This window comes from Branchiostoma floridae, chromosome 2 (assembly GCF_000003815.2).
Source record: "Branchiostoma floridae strain S238N-H82 chromosome 2, Bfl_VNyyK, whole genome shotgun sequence".
NCBI classification, from domain to species: Eukaryota; Metazoa; Chordata; class Leptocardii; order Amphioxiformes; family Branchiostomatidae; genus Branchiostoma; species Branchiostoma floridae.
In genome coordinates this window covers 30494453-30511063 of record NC_049980.1, presented here as the reverse complement: position 1 = coordinate 30511063, position 16611 = coordinate 30494453, and the positions used below count along the sequence as shown (strand labels likewise).

At 40.3% G+C, this 16611-nt stretch overlaps 2 protein-coding genes across 2 annotated transcripts in view; one reads left to right on the top strand and one right to left on the bottom strand.

The window, feature by feature from the left end:
- Window positions 1-16611, bottom strand: part of LOC118409149 — a 62606-nt gene that overhangs the window by 6124 nt on the left and 39871 nt on the right. Inside the window, exons 3-9 of the mRNA XM_035810018.1 lie at window positions 16078-16244; window positions 15558-15621; window positions 14227-14329; window positions 3066-3205; window positions 2451-2574; window positions 1771-1854; window positions 658-821 (exon numbers count right to left, since the gene is read on the bottom strand). Coding sequence (XP_035665911.1) covers window positions 658-821; window positions 1771-1854; window positions 2451-2574; window positions 3066-3205; window positions 14227-14329; window positions 15558-15621; window positions 16078-16244 — 846 coding nt within the window. The remainder of the gene's footprint in view (window positions 1-657; window positions 822-1770; window positions 1855-2450; window positions 2575-3065; window positions 3206-14226; window positions 14330-15557; window positions 15622-16077; window positions 16245-16611) is intronic.
- The window catches only part of LOC118409729 (3-oxoacyl-[acyl-carrier-protein] reductase FabG-like), an 876245-nt gene continuing 863595 nt past the window's right edge, over window positions 3962-16611 (top strand). The window contains exon 1 of the mRNA XM_035811006.1: window positions 3962-4219. The gene's annotated coding sequence lies outside the window, so the exon portion shown is untranslated. The remainder of the gene's footprint in view (window positions 4220-16611) is intronic.

Sequence of the window (16611 nt, the reverse complement as noted above, 5' to 3'; positions counted from 1 at the left end):
ACCAAAAAAAGTTGGAATATCTTCGAAAAATTGTAATAAATCTCAAGTTAACATATGACTGCATGTACAAAATAAGGAATTTTAAGGTAGCAGCCATGTTTGTGATGTCAGCTGCAATGGTCAGAATGTGAAAAAACTGAATGACCCCTGGTAACACTAAAAATGGGCCATTTTTAGGCAACATTTTTAATGATAATTTCGCCAAATATTGATGGATTTCTCTATTTCTTTTTTTGTTGTGTTCCTCGTTACACCAGCTTTTGGAAAATAGAAGTCTAAAACAGTAATATCTTATGTAGACTTCCTTATCAACTGGTAACATGTGGAAAAATAAATGGGTACACTCAATTGTGAAACAGCCGTGTTCCAAACATAAATGACTTCATGCCCCCATTACTGTTCATGACTAGAGTCTACTCCAGACGTAATCTCCAAGCAGATCCTACGGTAGCATAACATCTGCTTGGAGATATCAAGGGATATCAAGTGATTAACCAACCTGATGACACTCACGAACACTTAATTCAGTACGATTGCCATGTATTTTGGTAACAGGGTCCTGGCTGAAATGAAAAGCTACTTTATAACACTGGTAGAGCACGTGATTTGCACATGATCATGTACGTGATTTGCACGTGATCATAACCAGATACGCACCATGAGATGCAGGTCCTCCGGGATTGGACCAACCGAGTTAATAGCCTCGTTTTCGGCTTCTCTCTCGTATCTTATGGGCATGCCCCTGACGTCATAGACTCCTGGCCAATCAATGATCCAGTTGCCGTTGATGACGTAAGACGTTTCGTCCTGACGCATCAGAGCTGAAAACCAATCGTGACATTTTTGTTGTGAATTGAGCTTAAGTACAAACTTTTGGACTAGCCAAATATTAGCAAATTCCGGGACACGGTGTAAAACATTATCATATTTGATACACAAAAGTATACGTACTCAGTTACAGAATCATTCAAGTCAAAACTGAGGTGTACAAAAACAAAAATCTTTGCCAAGTACAGTAGGGACATCCTCACCAGATAGCTTTAAACAATTGCAATGCCTTCAGCTAGATATACAAAGGTAAGGTGAGACAGGTTGTTCAGTGTAGCAAAACCAGCTGCTGTCACGCCGCGTGCTTGCGAAGTTGGTATGTTGCCACATAGGGCGGTTATACCGGCTATACAGATACAGATACTCTGATATGTATGTGTATATATAACGATAGCATATAACGGTGTACAACGATCGATGTATAGCATTCTGACATTTACTTATGGTCTCATTGATGAGTTTCTTCTTCCCATAGACTTCTATGTTATAATTCGTGGTTTAAATGGGCGCGTTTATAATGAAGCTACGTGAAATTTCAGCAGATTTTTCATTCTATGTCGAGCTCATTTACCCTATATCGTGGGAAAAATTTCCAACGTAAACTTTACGTAGGAACTTTTTTTATAGCAAGTACAAACTACGATTAGTCAATCCCCACAAAAGGCACTTTTTCGCTGCTAGTGTACAACCGCACCACTCAGAACCCACGACTGTGTACCTCCGACCTAGCGCGCGGCTGTAAAACTTTACCTGCTAATGTCTTCAGTTACAAATAAGTTTTCACCAATCTAACTTTTGAGATCAGTTCCGCTGGCTAAAAGGGAATTTCTCACCGCTAAAAACATGCGTCCGTGCAGCCGTTCATTTTTGGCTCGGATCTCTTATAGGGTACCCACTCGCGGAGTAATACATCAATGAGACCTTATGATTACTGCGTCTTACCGAGATAGTTCCTGCTCGTGTCCTGCACCTTCAGGTGCATGGCTCCGGCTGGGATCATGGCGACCTCGTTATAGCCGAAACTTCCTGGGAGGGGAAGAAACGAAACACCTTCTATCATAAACCGGATGAAAAGAGAATTTGGTTAATTGCGTACTTTTGATGAAATCAGTATGCAGTTTACTATGAGCAATGATTTAACGCCCCAATCATTCGTGGTGTACATTAGCATCGAGATTTTGATACAGGACATGTTAGCGAAATGCAATATCTAGAGTGTACGCATTGTGATCATAAGACATTGAGACATTACGCAAGTTTGATGACCGATGAACTGTTTGTTTGCTTGTCTGTCTGTTAAAGGCGCGGTCACAAAGACAAAGGTTGTACGATCGCTAACGTCGGGCATTTTGGAGGACAAAAATGTACGTCTCCTGCAAAGTTCAACTGTCTTGGTACACAGAATGCTGTTTTGGATCCATGTCGGTAGTTGGTTGTTTCACGGCCTGCTATGGCATCAAAATCGTACGATGATCGCACGACCTATCTGACCACGCCCAAAGTTGAGCCTTCCAAATCGGTTTTCTGACCTCTTTTCATAGAGGTTACGAGGAAAGAGGTAATGGTCAGATAATGACAAAAATGTAGATTTAAGAGTGTGTGTCATGTACGACAGGCCTCACCACTGGACGGGAATGACGTCATGTAGGCCTTCCTGACGTTGACGCAGGTGGCGTTGTTCCCGCCGCACACGCGGCACGCGTCCTCCTCCCGGTCCGAGCCCAGGATCCCGTCACAACCCACTTTCTGTCAACGGTAGGGAACGGTATGGCAGGTCAAATTTGGTGACATGTACTTGAGCCATAGACACTTATTCCCTCTACGTGATGCAAAGTTAAAGGGAAAAACTAAATTACACAGTATGTTTCCGAACAACAGACATGCTAGAAAAGGGCAGGTGTGGAATGCTAGAATTAGTAAGATAAATTGACTTTATAGCACATAGACAGTCACACGTAGCATAAAATGCACGTCTCTAAAATGCAAGTAATTCAGATATGTTCTACTGTCTTGTATTCAACTAAAAGAAAGGGTATGTTATCCCGCAAGGGTAGGTATAAACTCAAATGGTGCAGTATAACACCGTATGCCTCTACAACTACAACTGACATTTTGCCAAATATGTTTACAGCGTCTTATATTGTACAGGGCAGTAAAAGCCGATATAATAATGCAATCGAGTTTCTGATTATCTTCTGATTTATCTAAAACTACACAAGATTCAGTCAAGACCTCACCAGACATTTCCCGGCGATGCACATGTTCTTCTTCTGCGGGTCGGCGTAGCACCTCGTCCCGTCCAGCACCTTGCCGAAGCCGAAGTAGAAGTTGTACCTGGTCGCCATGCAGTTCAGCTCGCATGGGTTTCCACCTGAAACTGAAAGGTGGCGCTTGTGTAAAAGGCTGAGACTGTAACTAAATCGTTCTCTGTCAACATATCTCCAAATCTGATTGCTGGGATCAACGTCAGCATCCATTTTGCAATGACATAAGGCTAGGAAAATCTAGTGTAAATTTAGATGTCCCTGTTGTAGTGATTTCGGGATACTCACTAGCTCGTCTCTCCTCATGGATTAACGTCAACTCTTATGATTATGCCGGGTACCCAAGCTATAAGAGTATTACATTTAACAAGTTAAAACGTAAGAGTTAGCTTTTAAACTAGAACAGATGCGTGCTTTTGTTCTACACTATTTTCCCATAATCTCTCAAGCCACCTGCAATTAGCCATCTGACAAGAATTTCTAATAAACTTTTTTTTTATCATTATTGAAGAAGATGATGATATCAGGGCCTTCTCAAAAGTGTTTTGAGCACCTGGATAACTGAAGTGTGGATATTGTACTTGAGGATTATTTTTCCTTAAACTTCTTTTTTTTTAATGTGGTGGCTTTATGGTGCCTAGCGGAATTCTGTAGTGGCACGTTACAAGCAGATGTAGGGTGACTACTGTAACAGTGGGGGTTCAAGTAGCGCTAACTGACCATGCCAAACGCCTGTCTGGCTTTTGGGTCGATCGGTTACCCTGCTAGTGTTGTGATCTGGAGGAGCCGGGTCGATTCCCGATATATAAAAATTTAGGCCGGACGTGACGGCCGATATATTTTGATTTGGCCCAACGTTACATGGGCCAAGCATCAAACCGAAGTTCTTTTCGAACAACCAATCAGCGCCCTTCAAACAAGCAGTGTTCAGAGATTCGAACGCTGAATCATTCTTGACAGAGATAGAAGAAGGGCAGTTTTGAAATTCCCCGAGCTCCACGCCCGAATTGGGGAGTTAATCGCATGTTTTTGTGTTTGTGAGTTAATCTTATCTTTTGTTGTTTTGTGAATCGTCTCTTTGGGGGAATTTACAGCGCTGGATTTGAACGTTAACGTACACTGTTGCGGTAAGTGAGATATTCGTATCTTGACATTGGTAACGTTAACGTTCGTTTCCACAATATGAGTTTGGAAACTTTCCGGGCACATGTACACTGATGCCCCAGGTCTTTCTTTTTTATCCATATAAGTATTGGGGTATGTAGCCTGTGTTCATTCACAGTTTATCTCAGTCACTAGTCTACTAGTAGCAAGACGGGAAGCAAACAGCAGACGATTGTTTGTGTTACAAAGAACTGTTGCCAGCGTGGGTGACGAAAAGGCCATGGAGTCTTCACGAAACTTTTTACAGATTTACTTGACTGAAAACTGTTAAGTCAATGGTAGTATAACTGCGACTTGGTGTTTATCTGAACGTTTCTAGTCAGGATGAGGGAACTTCATACAGGCGTTTAATATCAAATAGGGTTCGAATAACACATTACAAACTCTCTACTGTACGTTCCCCACGTGGGGGCTGTTGGTATGGCCGTGAGGTCCATATTGCTAGCTTTTGGATGTGAGCATTTTCAATAATAGGGGTGAAATGGCGTGCCGAGGCATGATTCAAAATGGCACGTGTTCTGATTTCCGCCCAATTTAGATTGACAAAGACTGGAGATGTACTTGAAAGAAGGACACTTCAGGGCATATCGGTTGCCTTAGACGGACATTTTATTAATTTGTTTTATATTCTCTGTGATGATAAAAGTGTAATGTGAGGATGTAAAGTATAATTTTTTGAAACTCCAAACGCTGCCCCTCTCCCACGAATTTAATTTATTGGCTTGAAAACATAACGGAAGATTGATTAACTTGTCGTTGCAATGTGCAATCTTTATGGGCTCAAACTTAACAAGGTTTTAAGTCGTATATCTTACCGATTTTGTAAAGCACTGAAAATATTTTGCATACCGGAGCTAGTTTTGACTGACAGATGGGTTTTGAAAAGTATCCGATTAAAGTTCCGTGCCGTTATTAACGTTATCTTATGTATCGACACGATTCCAAAACTTTGCATAGAATCTATAACGTTATAAATCCTGCCGAGAAAAATGGAATTCAGGACTTTCAAGCATTCAAGCAATGTCATAGATGGTAACTGTTTAACAGTGACGACAGAAGTACCACAGAGTGGATTTCAAAATTTTGACATTGTGCATAAATGAAACAAGATAAATCAGGAGGGGTAATTTCACTATCCGGTGTTTATGAGTGATTATTGTATGGCATTTATTTGTTCATGAGAGAAACAGCACAGTATCGTGGAAAGGGGTATCTGAATCTGACTGATGGTCACGTTTCCAGGGATCATCATTTTGTTCATGCCTACCTTACTGGCCTTTCTAAATCGCCTAGCGGCTCGCTTGGGGGGGGGGTTCGTCGCTATCGCTCCATTGGCGGGTGGAAAAATCGTGATTGATTGTTGGTTATAATATTACAACGTTTGTAAAACATTTTCAGATACACAATAAGTGTAATGATCGTATATGTCAGGCATGACAATTTGTGCAAAATTATTTCCATTTTGGTTTGTAAAGTTTGTCGTATTTGTTATGCTTTATGCCAGTCAATAAAAGTTGCTGGTATTCCCACCAAGAAACATTTAGTGTGGAGTGATTATGGGTTCTTTCTGAATAACTATAACGGCCGAGAAGGTAGGCATAAATTCATTTTTGTGAAACAAAAATAAAAATTTAGGCGGGACGTGACGGCCGATATATTTTGATTTGGCCCAACGTTACATGGGCCAAGCATCAAACCGAAGTTCTTTTCGAACAACCAATCAGCGCCCTTCAAACAAGCAGTGTTCAGAGATTCGAACGCTGAATCATTCTTCACAGAGATAGAAGAAGGGCAGTTTTGAAATTCCCCGAGCTCCACGCCCGAATTGGGGAGTTAATCGCATGTTTTTGTGCCCTCCCACCCAGTCCCGAGTGAGTTTGGTTAGCTGATTATTGTGGATTATTTTGTATCATATTTTGTTTCTTTTTAATTCGAAAATTAATTCTTGCCGGTAACAAGTCAGGTTTTTGCCTGTTATGATATTTTTTAACCTCCTTGGGTTTATACATCATGAAATTAGCTCAATATCAGGTCATGCTCTTTACCCGTTATGTGACCTGGTTTATTTATCATAAAGATCTGCTGTGTGACCGTATGGCTCACAGTTAGTATTTGTTCATGGCTGATCGTTGACTCAATACTGCGAAGTTAATTTTAAAATGTGTCACCGTACAGACCATTTTTCTTCTTTTCTGTTTACCGGTGCGAAAGTAAGACTCACAGGTTATGTTTAGGCTGTGTGACCGTATGACTCACAGACCATTCTTTTATTCTATTTACCTATGCGAAAGTAGGACCCACATGTTTCATTTCGGCTGTGTGGCTGTATGGCTCTCAGACCATTCTCTTGTTCTATTTACCTGTGCGAAAGTAGGACTCACATGTTATATATTGGCTGTGTGACCGTATGACTCACAGACCATTCTTTTATTCTATTATCTTATGCGAAAGTAGGACTCACATGTTATATTTCGGCTGTGTGGCTGAATGGCTCACAGACCATTCCCTTATTCTATTTACCTGTGCGAAAGTAGGACTCACATGTTATATATTGGCTGTGTGACCGTATGACTCACAGACCATTCTCTTATTCTATTTACCTGTGCGAAAGTAGGACTTACAGGTTATATTTTGGCTGTGTGGCTGAATGGCTCACAGACCATTCTCTTATTCTATTTACCTGTCCGAAAGTAGGACTTACAGGTATAATTTGGCTGTGTGGTCGTATGGCTCACAGACCATTCTCTTATTCTATTTACCTGTCCGAAAGTAGGACTTACATGTATAATTTGGCTGTGTAGTCGTATGGCTCACAGACCATTCTCTTATTCTATTTACCTGTGCGACCTGATAGGAGGGTTACCACGGGTTATTTTGTGACTCTTAGACCATTCTCTTAAACAGGAATCCCGTGTTCCCTGGGTAAAGTACCAAGGAAGTATTCCCTACTGTGACCATCCCAGTAGCTACAAGGGTGAATTGTACCCTATAAATACATAGATTTATTAGAAATCCCAGACTGTCTACAGGGTGGAAACAAAGGCAGGGACACATTAGGCTCGTTCTTATTGAAATGTAAAAAATGCTGTCGCCTGCCTTTATGACTTGATATGGAGCAAATTAGACAACATCACTGGTTCCTTCATTTTTCACAACCCCTGTAATGTTTAAAAAATATGCACCACAGCTTTCATGTTGCTTAACCGATTGGGAGATCATTATAGCCACTGGTGTGATTTCACCCCCTAAAAAGTTGGTGTCGCCTGAGAAGAAACGAAGAATTCAAGTAGTAAAAATGTAACAATTCAGTTCCCAGAAGGATTGTTCGGCAGGTGAAACCAGCTACCCATTCATCTGTGTAAATGTATAACTCACAGGTTATAATTGACTGATCGACCGTTTGACTCATAGACCATCCTCTTATATTATTTACCTGTGCCACCTGCTGGAAGGGTTAACACAGGTTATTTATGGCTGTGCGACCGTATGACTCACAGTCCATTTTCTTATTTTTATTTACCTGTGAGAACGTATAGCTCACATGTTATTTATGGCTGTGCGACCGTATGACTCACAGACCATTTTCTTATTTTTATTTACCTGTGACCTGCTTGAAGGGTTAACACGGGTTATTTATGGCTGTGCGACCGTATGACTCACAGTCCATTTTCATATTTTTATTTACCTGTGCCACCTGCTTGAAGGGTTAACACAGGTTATTTATGGCTGTGCGACCGTATGACTCACAGTCCATTTTCTTATTTTTATTTACCTGTGAGAACGTATAACTCACATGTTATTTATGGCTGTGCGACCGTATGACTCACAGTCCATTTTCTTATTTTTATTTACCTGTGAGAACGTATAACTCACAGGTTATTTATGGCTGTGCGACCGTATGACTCACAGTCCATTTTCTTAATTTTATTTACCTGTGAGAACGTATAACTCACAGGTTATTTATGGCTGTGCGACCGTATGACTCACAGTCCATTTTCTTATTTTTATTTACCTGTGAGAACGTATAACTCACAGGTTATTTATGGCTGTGCGACCGTATGGCTCACAGACTATTTTCTTCTTTCATCTACCTGTGCCACCTGCCAGCTTTATCACAGGTTAATTTTGGCTGTGCGACCGTATGACTCACAGACCATTCTCTTATCTTTTTTACCTGTGTGACCAGGTAGGAGGGCTAGCATAGGTTATATTTGGCTGTGTGACTGTATGACTCACGGGCCATTCTCTTATTCAATTATTTATTGATTGAGATTCTCAGAATAAAATCTGAGACAGTGAGAGGTGTGGGCAACAGGGTAATCCTTGGCGTGGATACTGTAGGACTGTCGATTTGAGGGATGCTATTTCCCCCCTCAATTATGTGTTCTTGGAAATGGAATGTTGACCTTGGTGTGTCACCGTTTGAGTTATGAGAGTCTACCGCTAAAACAGACTGGATTCCTGATGGTGAGTTACCTAAGGACGCCAGTGAGTGATAATTCGTATATGGTCATCTGCATCTAAGTTTGTACTTTATACATATGAAGGATGATTTTATACCTTACATTGAGGTATACTATTTTAATGTTTCTTGCAGTGATCACATAGAATTTTACTATCTCACAATATATTCGATCACATACTATGTTGAATCATGACAGTTATTACACTTTCTTTATCGAAACATTCTTCATCAATTACTTGATTTATTTTCTCTCCTTGTTCGGAGTTCCATCGATACCGCCAGCCCGAACGACGGAAGGAAGAACGCAAAGTGACAAGTAACGGACCTTCAGCCGTCATTGCCCACACTCCTTCTAGTACGACTTCAATTGTTCCCCCTACTACAACATACAACATTTGTTCTACCGAGAACAACATCGGCGGGCAACACCAGCGTGCTAGGTAGGCTACCAGCAGGCCCATTGCCCAGCTCTACAAGTGGGGTGACTCGTGAAGGGCATGTAGGACCAGTCTGCTAGGTAGGTTACCAGCAGGCCCATTGCCCAGCTCTACAAGCGGGACTCGTGAAGGACATGTAGGACCAGTCTGCTAGGTAGGTTACCAGCAGGCCCATTGCCCAGCTCTACAAGCGGGACTCGTGAAGGACATGTAGGACCAGTCTGCTAGGTAGGTTACCAGCAGGCCTACTGCCCAGCTCTACAAGTGGGGTGACTCGTGAAGGACATGTAGGACTGCTAGGTAGGTTACCAGCAGGCCTACTGCCCAGCTCTACAAGAGGGATGACTCGTGAAGGACATGTAGGATTGCTAGGTAGGTTACCAGCAGGCCTACTGCCCAGCTCTACAAATGGGGTGATTTGTGAAGGACATGTAGGACCAGCCTGCTGGGAGTGTTACCAGCAGACATCTGTTAGGTTTCTTCTTTAAGGACGGTTACTATTACATTTGGTGTTTGCCCGCGGGATATTTTACGTCTTGCGCACGTGCCATCGTTGTAACAGTTAGCACCGCGCTTCATTGGATAGCAGTAAGGAAGTTGAACATATGTTATCCCACTTATATTACTGATGTTTTTATGTTCGATAATAGCACATACGCATCTTATGAACGTGATCTTACAGTTTCCAGTGATAGGGATCAGGATGTGGGAGTACCACAGGCAGAAGAAAAACTCATCCAAAAACAACAACGACCTTACTACACTGATTATTATTGGGGGCACGACTGCCCCTTGATAAATTGCAGGAGTGTAGGGTTACCATTCAAGAACTACTACATCTTTCATCAGCCTTGAAACAGATCCACTTGATAGGATTGCTAAAACATGTTTCTCCTGGTCAAACTTTTCTATGACACTGTAGTACTACTACAGTGTCATAGAAAAGTTTGACCACAGTAGTACACTTACTTTTGTGATAGTATAGTGGTGAACGGCCATGTATTATCTGCATAAGTGTTGTTTATCAAGATATGTGTCATTATCCTTAACGTACTTGCTATATGGATAGTTACATAAGCATATGTTCTAGATACAGTTGACATAACCTAACTGAGAACGGAAGAAGATCTAAGAAACACGTTGTTACTTTACAGATCATATTAATAACCATCTCGCGGTATATTAAATGCCCAGAACCTGTGACATGTACACCTTTTGCTCCATAATAGACTCTTACGTAAGTTTTGTACATTCAGTTCCCTAGCATTTGTTCATATTTATACTTATGGTTATCCATTTGGTTAGCCTGTTGTTGACTCCTAGATAGTTGCTTTCAAAGCTAAAGAAATAACCTGGTAAGTTTAAAGTGTGGCAAGTGCCAACTTATATTATCTTCGCTGTTCCTTGTTTATGTCTGGATACTTATTGAGTCTTAGTATCCTAGACACAGGCTCTTTGATTTTGAGACACGTTAGGACATGAGGTACATTAGTCAAATTTAAACATTTAGCATATTCCTGGCAATGATTACTGTGTTATACTACAGGGCTCTACTGGGTATTATTGTTATTATATTTCAGCCATACCATAGGTATGGTGAAATATATTGTTATATTGCAATCCATACATAGTATGGGATTGCAATATATTGTTTTTCCTTGGTCTCTTCTTCTCCTGTCAAATCTTCAAATTGATTCAACTTTTTCATTTTTTGGCCAAATGAGCTGAAATTTGGCAGGGTGGTAGAAATAGCAAATACCCCCAGACATTTTTTTCACTTTCTTGATAGAGGCCTTAGAATTTATGATATTTAGGGTTTTTGGTCATTTTTAGACAAAATATGTATATTTTGGGCCCCTGTGCCCTGGTATTACAAGCTAATGACCTGAAATTTGGTACAGAGGTGCATTGGACATATGAGCACAGAAAACCATCAACACCTTCTTCATAGATCACTTCAAAAATGAGTTATTTTAGGGTTTTTGGCCATTTTTGACTAAAAATGTATATTTATGGCTCCTATGCCCTTGTATTAAAACCAAATGACCTGAAATTTTTGGTACATAGGTGCGTTTGACATATGACCACAGAACCCCATCAACGCTTTATTCATTGTTTACTCCAAAAATGAGTTATTTTAGGGTTTTTGGCCATTTTTGACTAAAAATGTTTATTTTTTGCTCCTATCCCCTTGTATGAAAACCTAATGATCTGAAATTTAGCACAGAGGTGCATTGAACATATGCTCACAGGACCTCATCGACACTTTCTTCATAGATCACTTCAAAAATTAGTTATTTTGGGTTTTTCAGTCATTTTTGACTAAAAATGTATATTTTTGGCCCCTATACCCTTGTATGTAAACCAAATGGCCTGAAATTTGGTACAGAGGTGCATTGGACATATGACAACAGGACCCCATCAACACTTTCTTCATAGAGCACTTATAAAATGAGTTATTTTGGGATTTTTAGCCATTTTTGTCTATAAATGTATATTTTTGGCATATATGCCCTTGTATTGAAACCAAATGACCTAAAACTCGGCATGAAGGTGTGTAGGACAAGTGCCCACAGTACTTCATTTTCCTTTGAGCAGACATTACTGCAAATTGTTGAATTTGGGGATTTTTTCCAGGATAAAAATGGATTGCAATATGCTGTATTTGCTCCCAAGCAAATGTCGGCCTTTCTAGTATTCGTAATGTTTCTTCTTTCTTTCTTTCTCCTGTCAAATCTTCGGAACACGGTATCTCCGTTGTTCCTGAACCGATTGACTTGAAATTTGGCACAAGGGTAGAGTGGGCCAATACCCTTAGACGTTTTTTTTCATTTTTTTCATATCTGCCTTTAAAATGATTTTATTAAGGTTTTTTGGTCATCTTAAGACCAAAACTGTATATTTGGGCCCCCTGTACCCTGGTATTATAACCGAATGAGCTGAAATTTGGCACAGATGTGCCTTGATAATTCCCCCATATAAATTCAATACCACTTTTGGTGTACAGTATAACGAAATGCTTATTTTTGCGATTTTTTGGTCATTTTTTGACCAAAAAAGGACACTTTTGGCTCCTGTACCTTGGTTTTAGAACCGGATGACCTGAAATTTAGTATAGGAGTGCCCTAGACATATGAGCACATGGATTCATTAACAGTTGAGGCATACAGTACAACAAAATGCTTAATTTTGCGATTATTTGGCCATTTTATGACCAAAAAGTACACCTTTGGCTCTTGTGCTCTGGTTTTAAAACCAAATGACCTAAATTTTGGTAAAATGGTGAACTAGATATTTATTCAAATGACACATGTATAATTTTTGTCATAGACTACGTCAAAATGATATATTTGGGGATTTTTTTTGGTCATTTTCCAATAGCCAGAGGGGTCAATGACCTTAAGGTCGTTGACCCCAGCTGCCGATTGCACCTACTGGCATATATGTCTATTTAATCTAATTAGATAGGTAACCAATCACTTAGCCTGAATCTATATCCTAAAGAGGGGGGGGGGGGGGTGACAGCCAATCAGCGAGCCCGGTGTTATCTGGAAGAGTCCATTCTTACACGGAGGGGTTCATTTTTTTAAAATTCATCCTAGGAATGGTGAAGTCTTTCAGTGGGTGTATTTTTGGACAGGTCTATTTTGCAGTTTTACAGAAGGTGTGCTGGAAGAGTCTATTCTCGCACGGAGGGGGGATTTTTTTAAATTCATATTTTGGACTTTGGTGACTTCTCGTTTGTCAAAGTCTTTCAGTAGGGTTATTTTTGGACTGGTCTAATTTGCAATTTTAAATGGGTGTGTTGGAAGAGTCCATTGTTGCATGGAGGGGGCTTTTTTTAAAATCCATTGGCTTTTTTAAAATCCATTTTTTGGACTTCAATGATTATGTCAAAGTCCTATTTTAGCGGATGTATTTTTGGACTGCTCTACTTTACATGGAAGAGTCCATTTTTTGCACATGGAAGGGGGATTTTTTTCAAATTCAGTTTGGACGGGTGATGATTCAAAATTCAATTTTTAGTGGAAGTGTTTTTAGACTGGTCTATTATACCTTTTCATGCACTGGGACCTTTTTTTGCTAAATTCAATTTTGGATTTGGTTTCTTATTCAAAAGGCCAAGGTTTCAGTGGGAGTATTTCTGGACTGGTCTATTGTGCAAATTCACATAGGGTGCACTGGAGTCCATTCTTGAACGGGGGAATTTTGTAAGATTCATTTTTGGGTTAAACCGTCATTAGTAAAAGTGATTTTTCAAATGGGTGATTTTGAAATAGTCTATTGTTGCATGGGGAGGGAGATGGCTGAAATATGCTGTATTTGCTCTCAAGCAAATGTCGGCCTTTCTAGTTGTAATATTGCCAGAGTGTTTGTTTTGTTATCGTTGTTGTTAACATTGCGGCAATCTGACTTAACTTGGGCACATAGCTATTCATGTGCCAAGCTGTGATTTCTATGCTTCGCTGTTGGACTCGTTAGCCCATATCGTTATTTCTTCTTTTGACGGAGTAACCTTACCATTCTTGCTGCAAGTATATTCAACTTTGCACGAATGCTAATTTGTTGTAGGCGGGTGGAAAAATCGTGATTGATTGTTGGTTATAATATTACAACGTTTGTAAAACATTTTCAGATACACAATAAGTGTAATGATCGTATATGTCAGGCATGACAATTTGTGCAAAATTATTTCCATTTTGGTTTGTAAAGTTTGTCGTATTTGTTATGCTTTATGCCAGTCGATAAAAGTTGCTGGTATTCCCACCAAGAAACATTTAGTGTGGAGTGATTATGGGTTCTTTCTGAATAACTATAACGGCCGAGAAGGTAGGCATAAATTCATTTTTGTGAAACAAAAATATTGTTTATTTCTGTTCTACTCGCCCCTCTTGCGTTTCACTACTAAGAGGTTACGATCTCCCATTCCTACATCTGCTTGAGTTGAGTTTAAGTTTATTGGGTTGCTCTTTAGCTCCAGATTGAGCTCATCTTTCGGGGATCATACAATGAACGACCATATATACAAATACCTAAACCTAATACAATAACAGGAGACGCCACTTACCGTAATGCGGCTCCCATCTGTAGATGAGCCTCCCCAGGAAGCGCCGGTTGTTGTGGAGGGAACACTGCATGGCACGGTAGTCAACGGCACCAGGTCCACACTCCTGTAACAGGTATGTGAAAATGTTGGAAAATTCATCTCCTACTGCATACGGAAAAGAATTCAAATCCATTAAATAGCTTAAGTAGAAATAGATTACGATTAGACGTTATTTCCCTTTTGATTTATCTATGAATATCATTTTCCTTCTTTGTTTTGCTAAGTATGAGTATGTATACCACTTCTGCTTTACTTTGTATGCTCGGGCATGAATTTGCAATAAAGATTATTGCTATATAAATTCCAATGAACAGTTTCATCAGGTTGGAGAATCACTTAATGACAAAGGTGGTTTTTCGCAAGACATAGCTGCTAACCATGGGACAGCATTGCTAGCAGCGACATCTAGCTGCAGTATACCCTCCAAGCAGAGGTTTGGCTCCGGCTGTTTTTTTACGTGTTTTTGGCATAATTTTTAAGAAGATCGGGCTTTTTTTTATTTTCTCCTGTCTAATTTATGTAAACAGTACAAAATAAAAAGCCTGATAAAAACAACGGCAAAAAACAAACAGCTGGAACCGATCGTTTGCATGGGGAGTAGCTGGAATGTGGAATAGCACCAGTCATAACTGCCCAGAGAAAGGTGACAGACGGTCGCTGAAACATCGTGATTTTATGTCTTGGTTGTGAATAAAGAACCATGTAATCAAACAAGGTTTTATTGTTCATTTGTACATTGAAAGAAATAGATCATTAAGTAGGAACAGAAAGAAACGGATCACACATGGGAGACGAGAAACCTATTATTAGTTTTTTTTTGTTGGCTTTCCCCCAAATTGCGATCATACGTATGATCACTACGAATACAGTATGCAGCAGTAACTATAGTAACTTAATTCACCCGTGATCCTCTCTGTTCTCCGTTTCTGTGAAGTAATGGCAGTCAACTAACCCCATGGTCAATGTTCTTTTGGAGAGCGTTTGACTTTAGACCCCTTTTTGCTCAGGAATTTGTTAACGTCTTGAGTATTCGAGACAACAGTAACTTACGAGCAACTTTGGGTCAAATGCCGCATTACTAGTATATTCCCCGTGCAGACAGAACTTGGTCTTGATATACGCCATGACTATGATATGCTCGAAGTTCCTTTGATTTTCTTTGACACGAAACCTTGATAAATGAGTTGGTGGTGCTCTAGACTTAGCTGTATTTGGAAACTGCGAATGTTGTCTTAAACGCGTATAGAGATGTTGAACGATTGTAAATGATTTGTGAATGTGAAATAACTTACCCTACTGTTGCAGACTCGGTATTCTCTGCTCTCTCCTTCACATGAAGACCCTTCAGATCCAGGCCTACAAGGTAGCAAAGACAATGGCTTATATCTTCCTAAGTAACTTTTTTTATTGACTAATATAGAGATATCCAACCAAGAGAGCCATTCAGCTGACCCGTCCTTAACAATCACATGTATTTCTTGTGGAAAGAAGGAGCAGAAATGAGGATCAGTAAAGAGGACAACAAATGTTTTGGTGATACAGGAAAGGTGAATAGTGTAAAGGTGAGACGAAATTGCAAATGACTTGGAATACTACGATTTTTTATTCAATAATATTCATAAGCATATTTTTATCTATACATTGTCTTGCTGTGAGACTAACTTCAGACCAAGGCCAAGACATCCCGTCACTCTATGATATCCACATAACTACGGACACACACTAAAACAAGCAAACAAACATGCAGACGAAAAACAACACTTTTAACGGAGTCTACAACCATATATCAAAATCAGATCTCAAGCCACGTACCTGCTGACACATTTGCGCGTGCGCACAGAGGCGCCTCCCCCGCACGTGCGCGAACATTGTGACCAGCCCGTCCACTGTGTCCACACACTGCGCCTGCGCCCCTCCCCCTGCGTACGGGACGACTGCGCATGCGCTCCGCCGTACTCAGCACGTGGTCGGTAGAACCTCTGTGGGAAAAAACAGCAAACAAGAGAAGATTTAATCAAGATACAGCAATCTCCTAATAAAGTACATTCCCTCACTCTAGACATATGAGTAGCACTGACAAATTTATATTCCTCATGTGTTTTGACAAAGACTTTATTGCTACACTTGTTTTGCCCTAGCTCGGTTGGGCAGAAATGTACAATAAAGGTCTTCAGTCAATTAAAAAGCAACGCTTCACACAGTTTAAGTCTTATTATGGCAGACTCTAGCTGTCTTTGGACTGAATCTTTTGGAACTGATATCGCATACACATGTTCTGGACGTCATGATTTCTTGGTGTATAGGCCCCCTCTCACTTGACGTGCGGAACGCGTGAGGCCGTGCTGC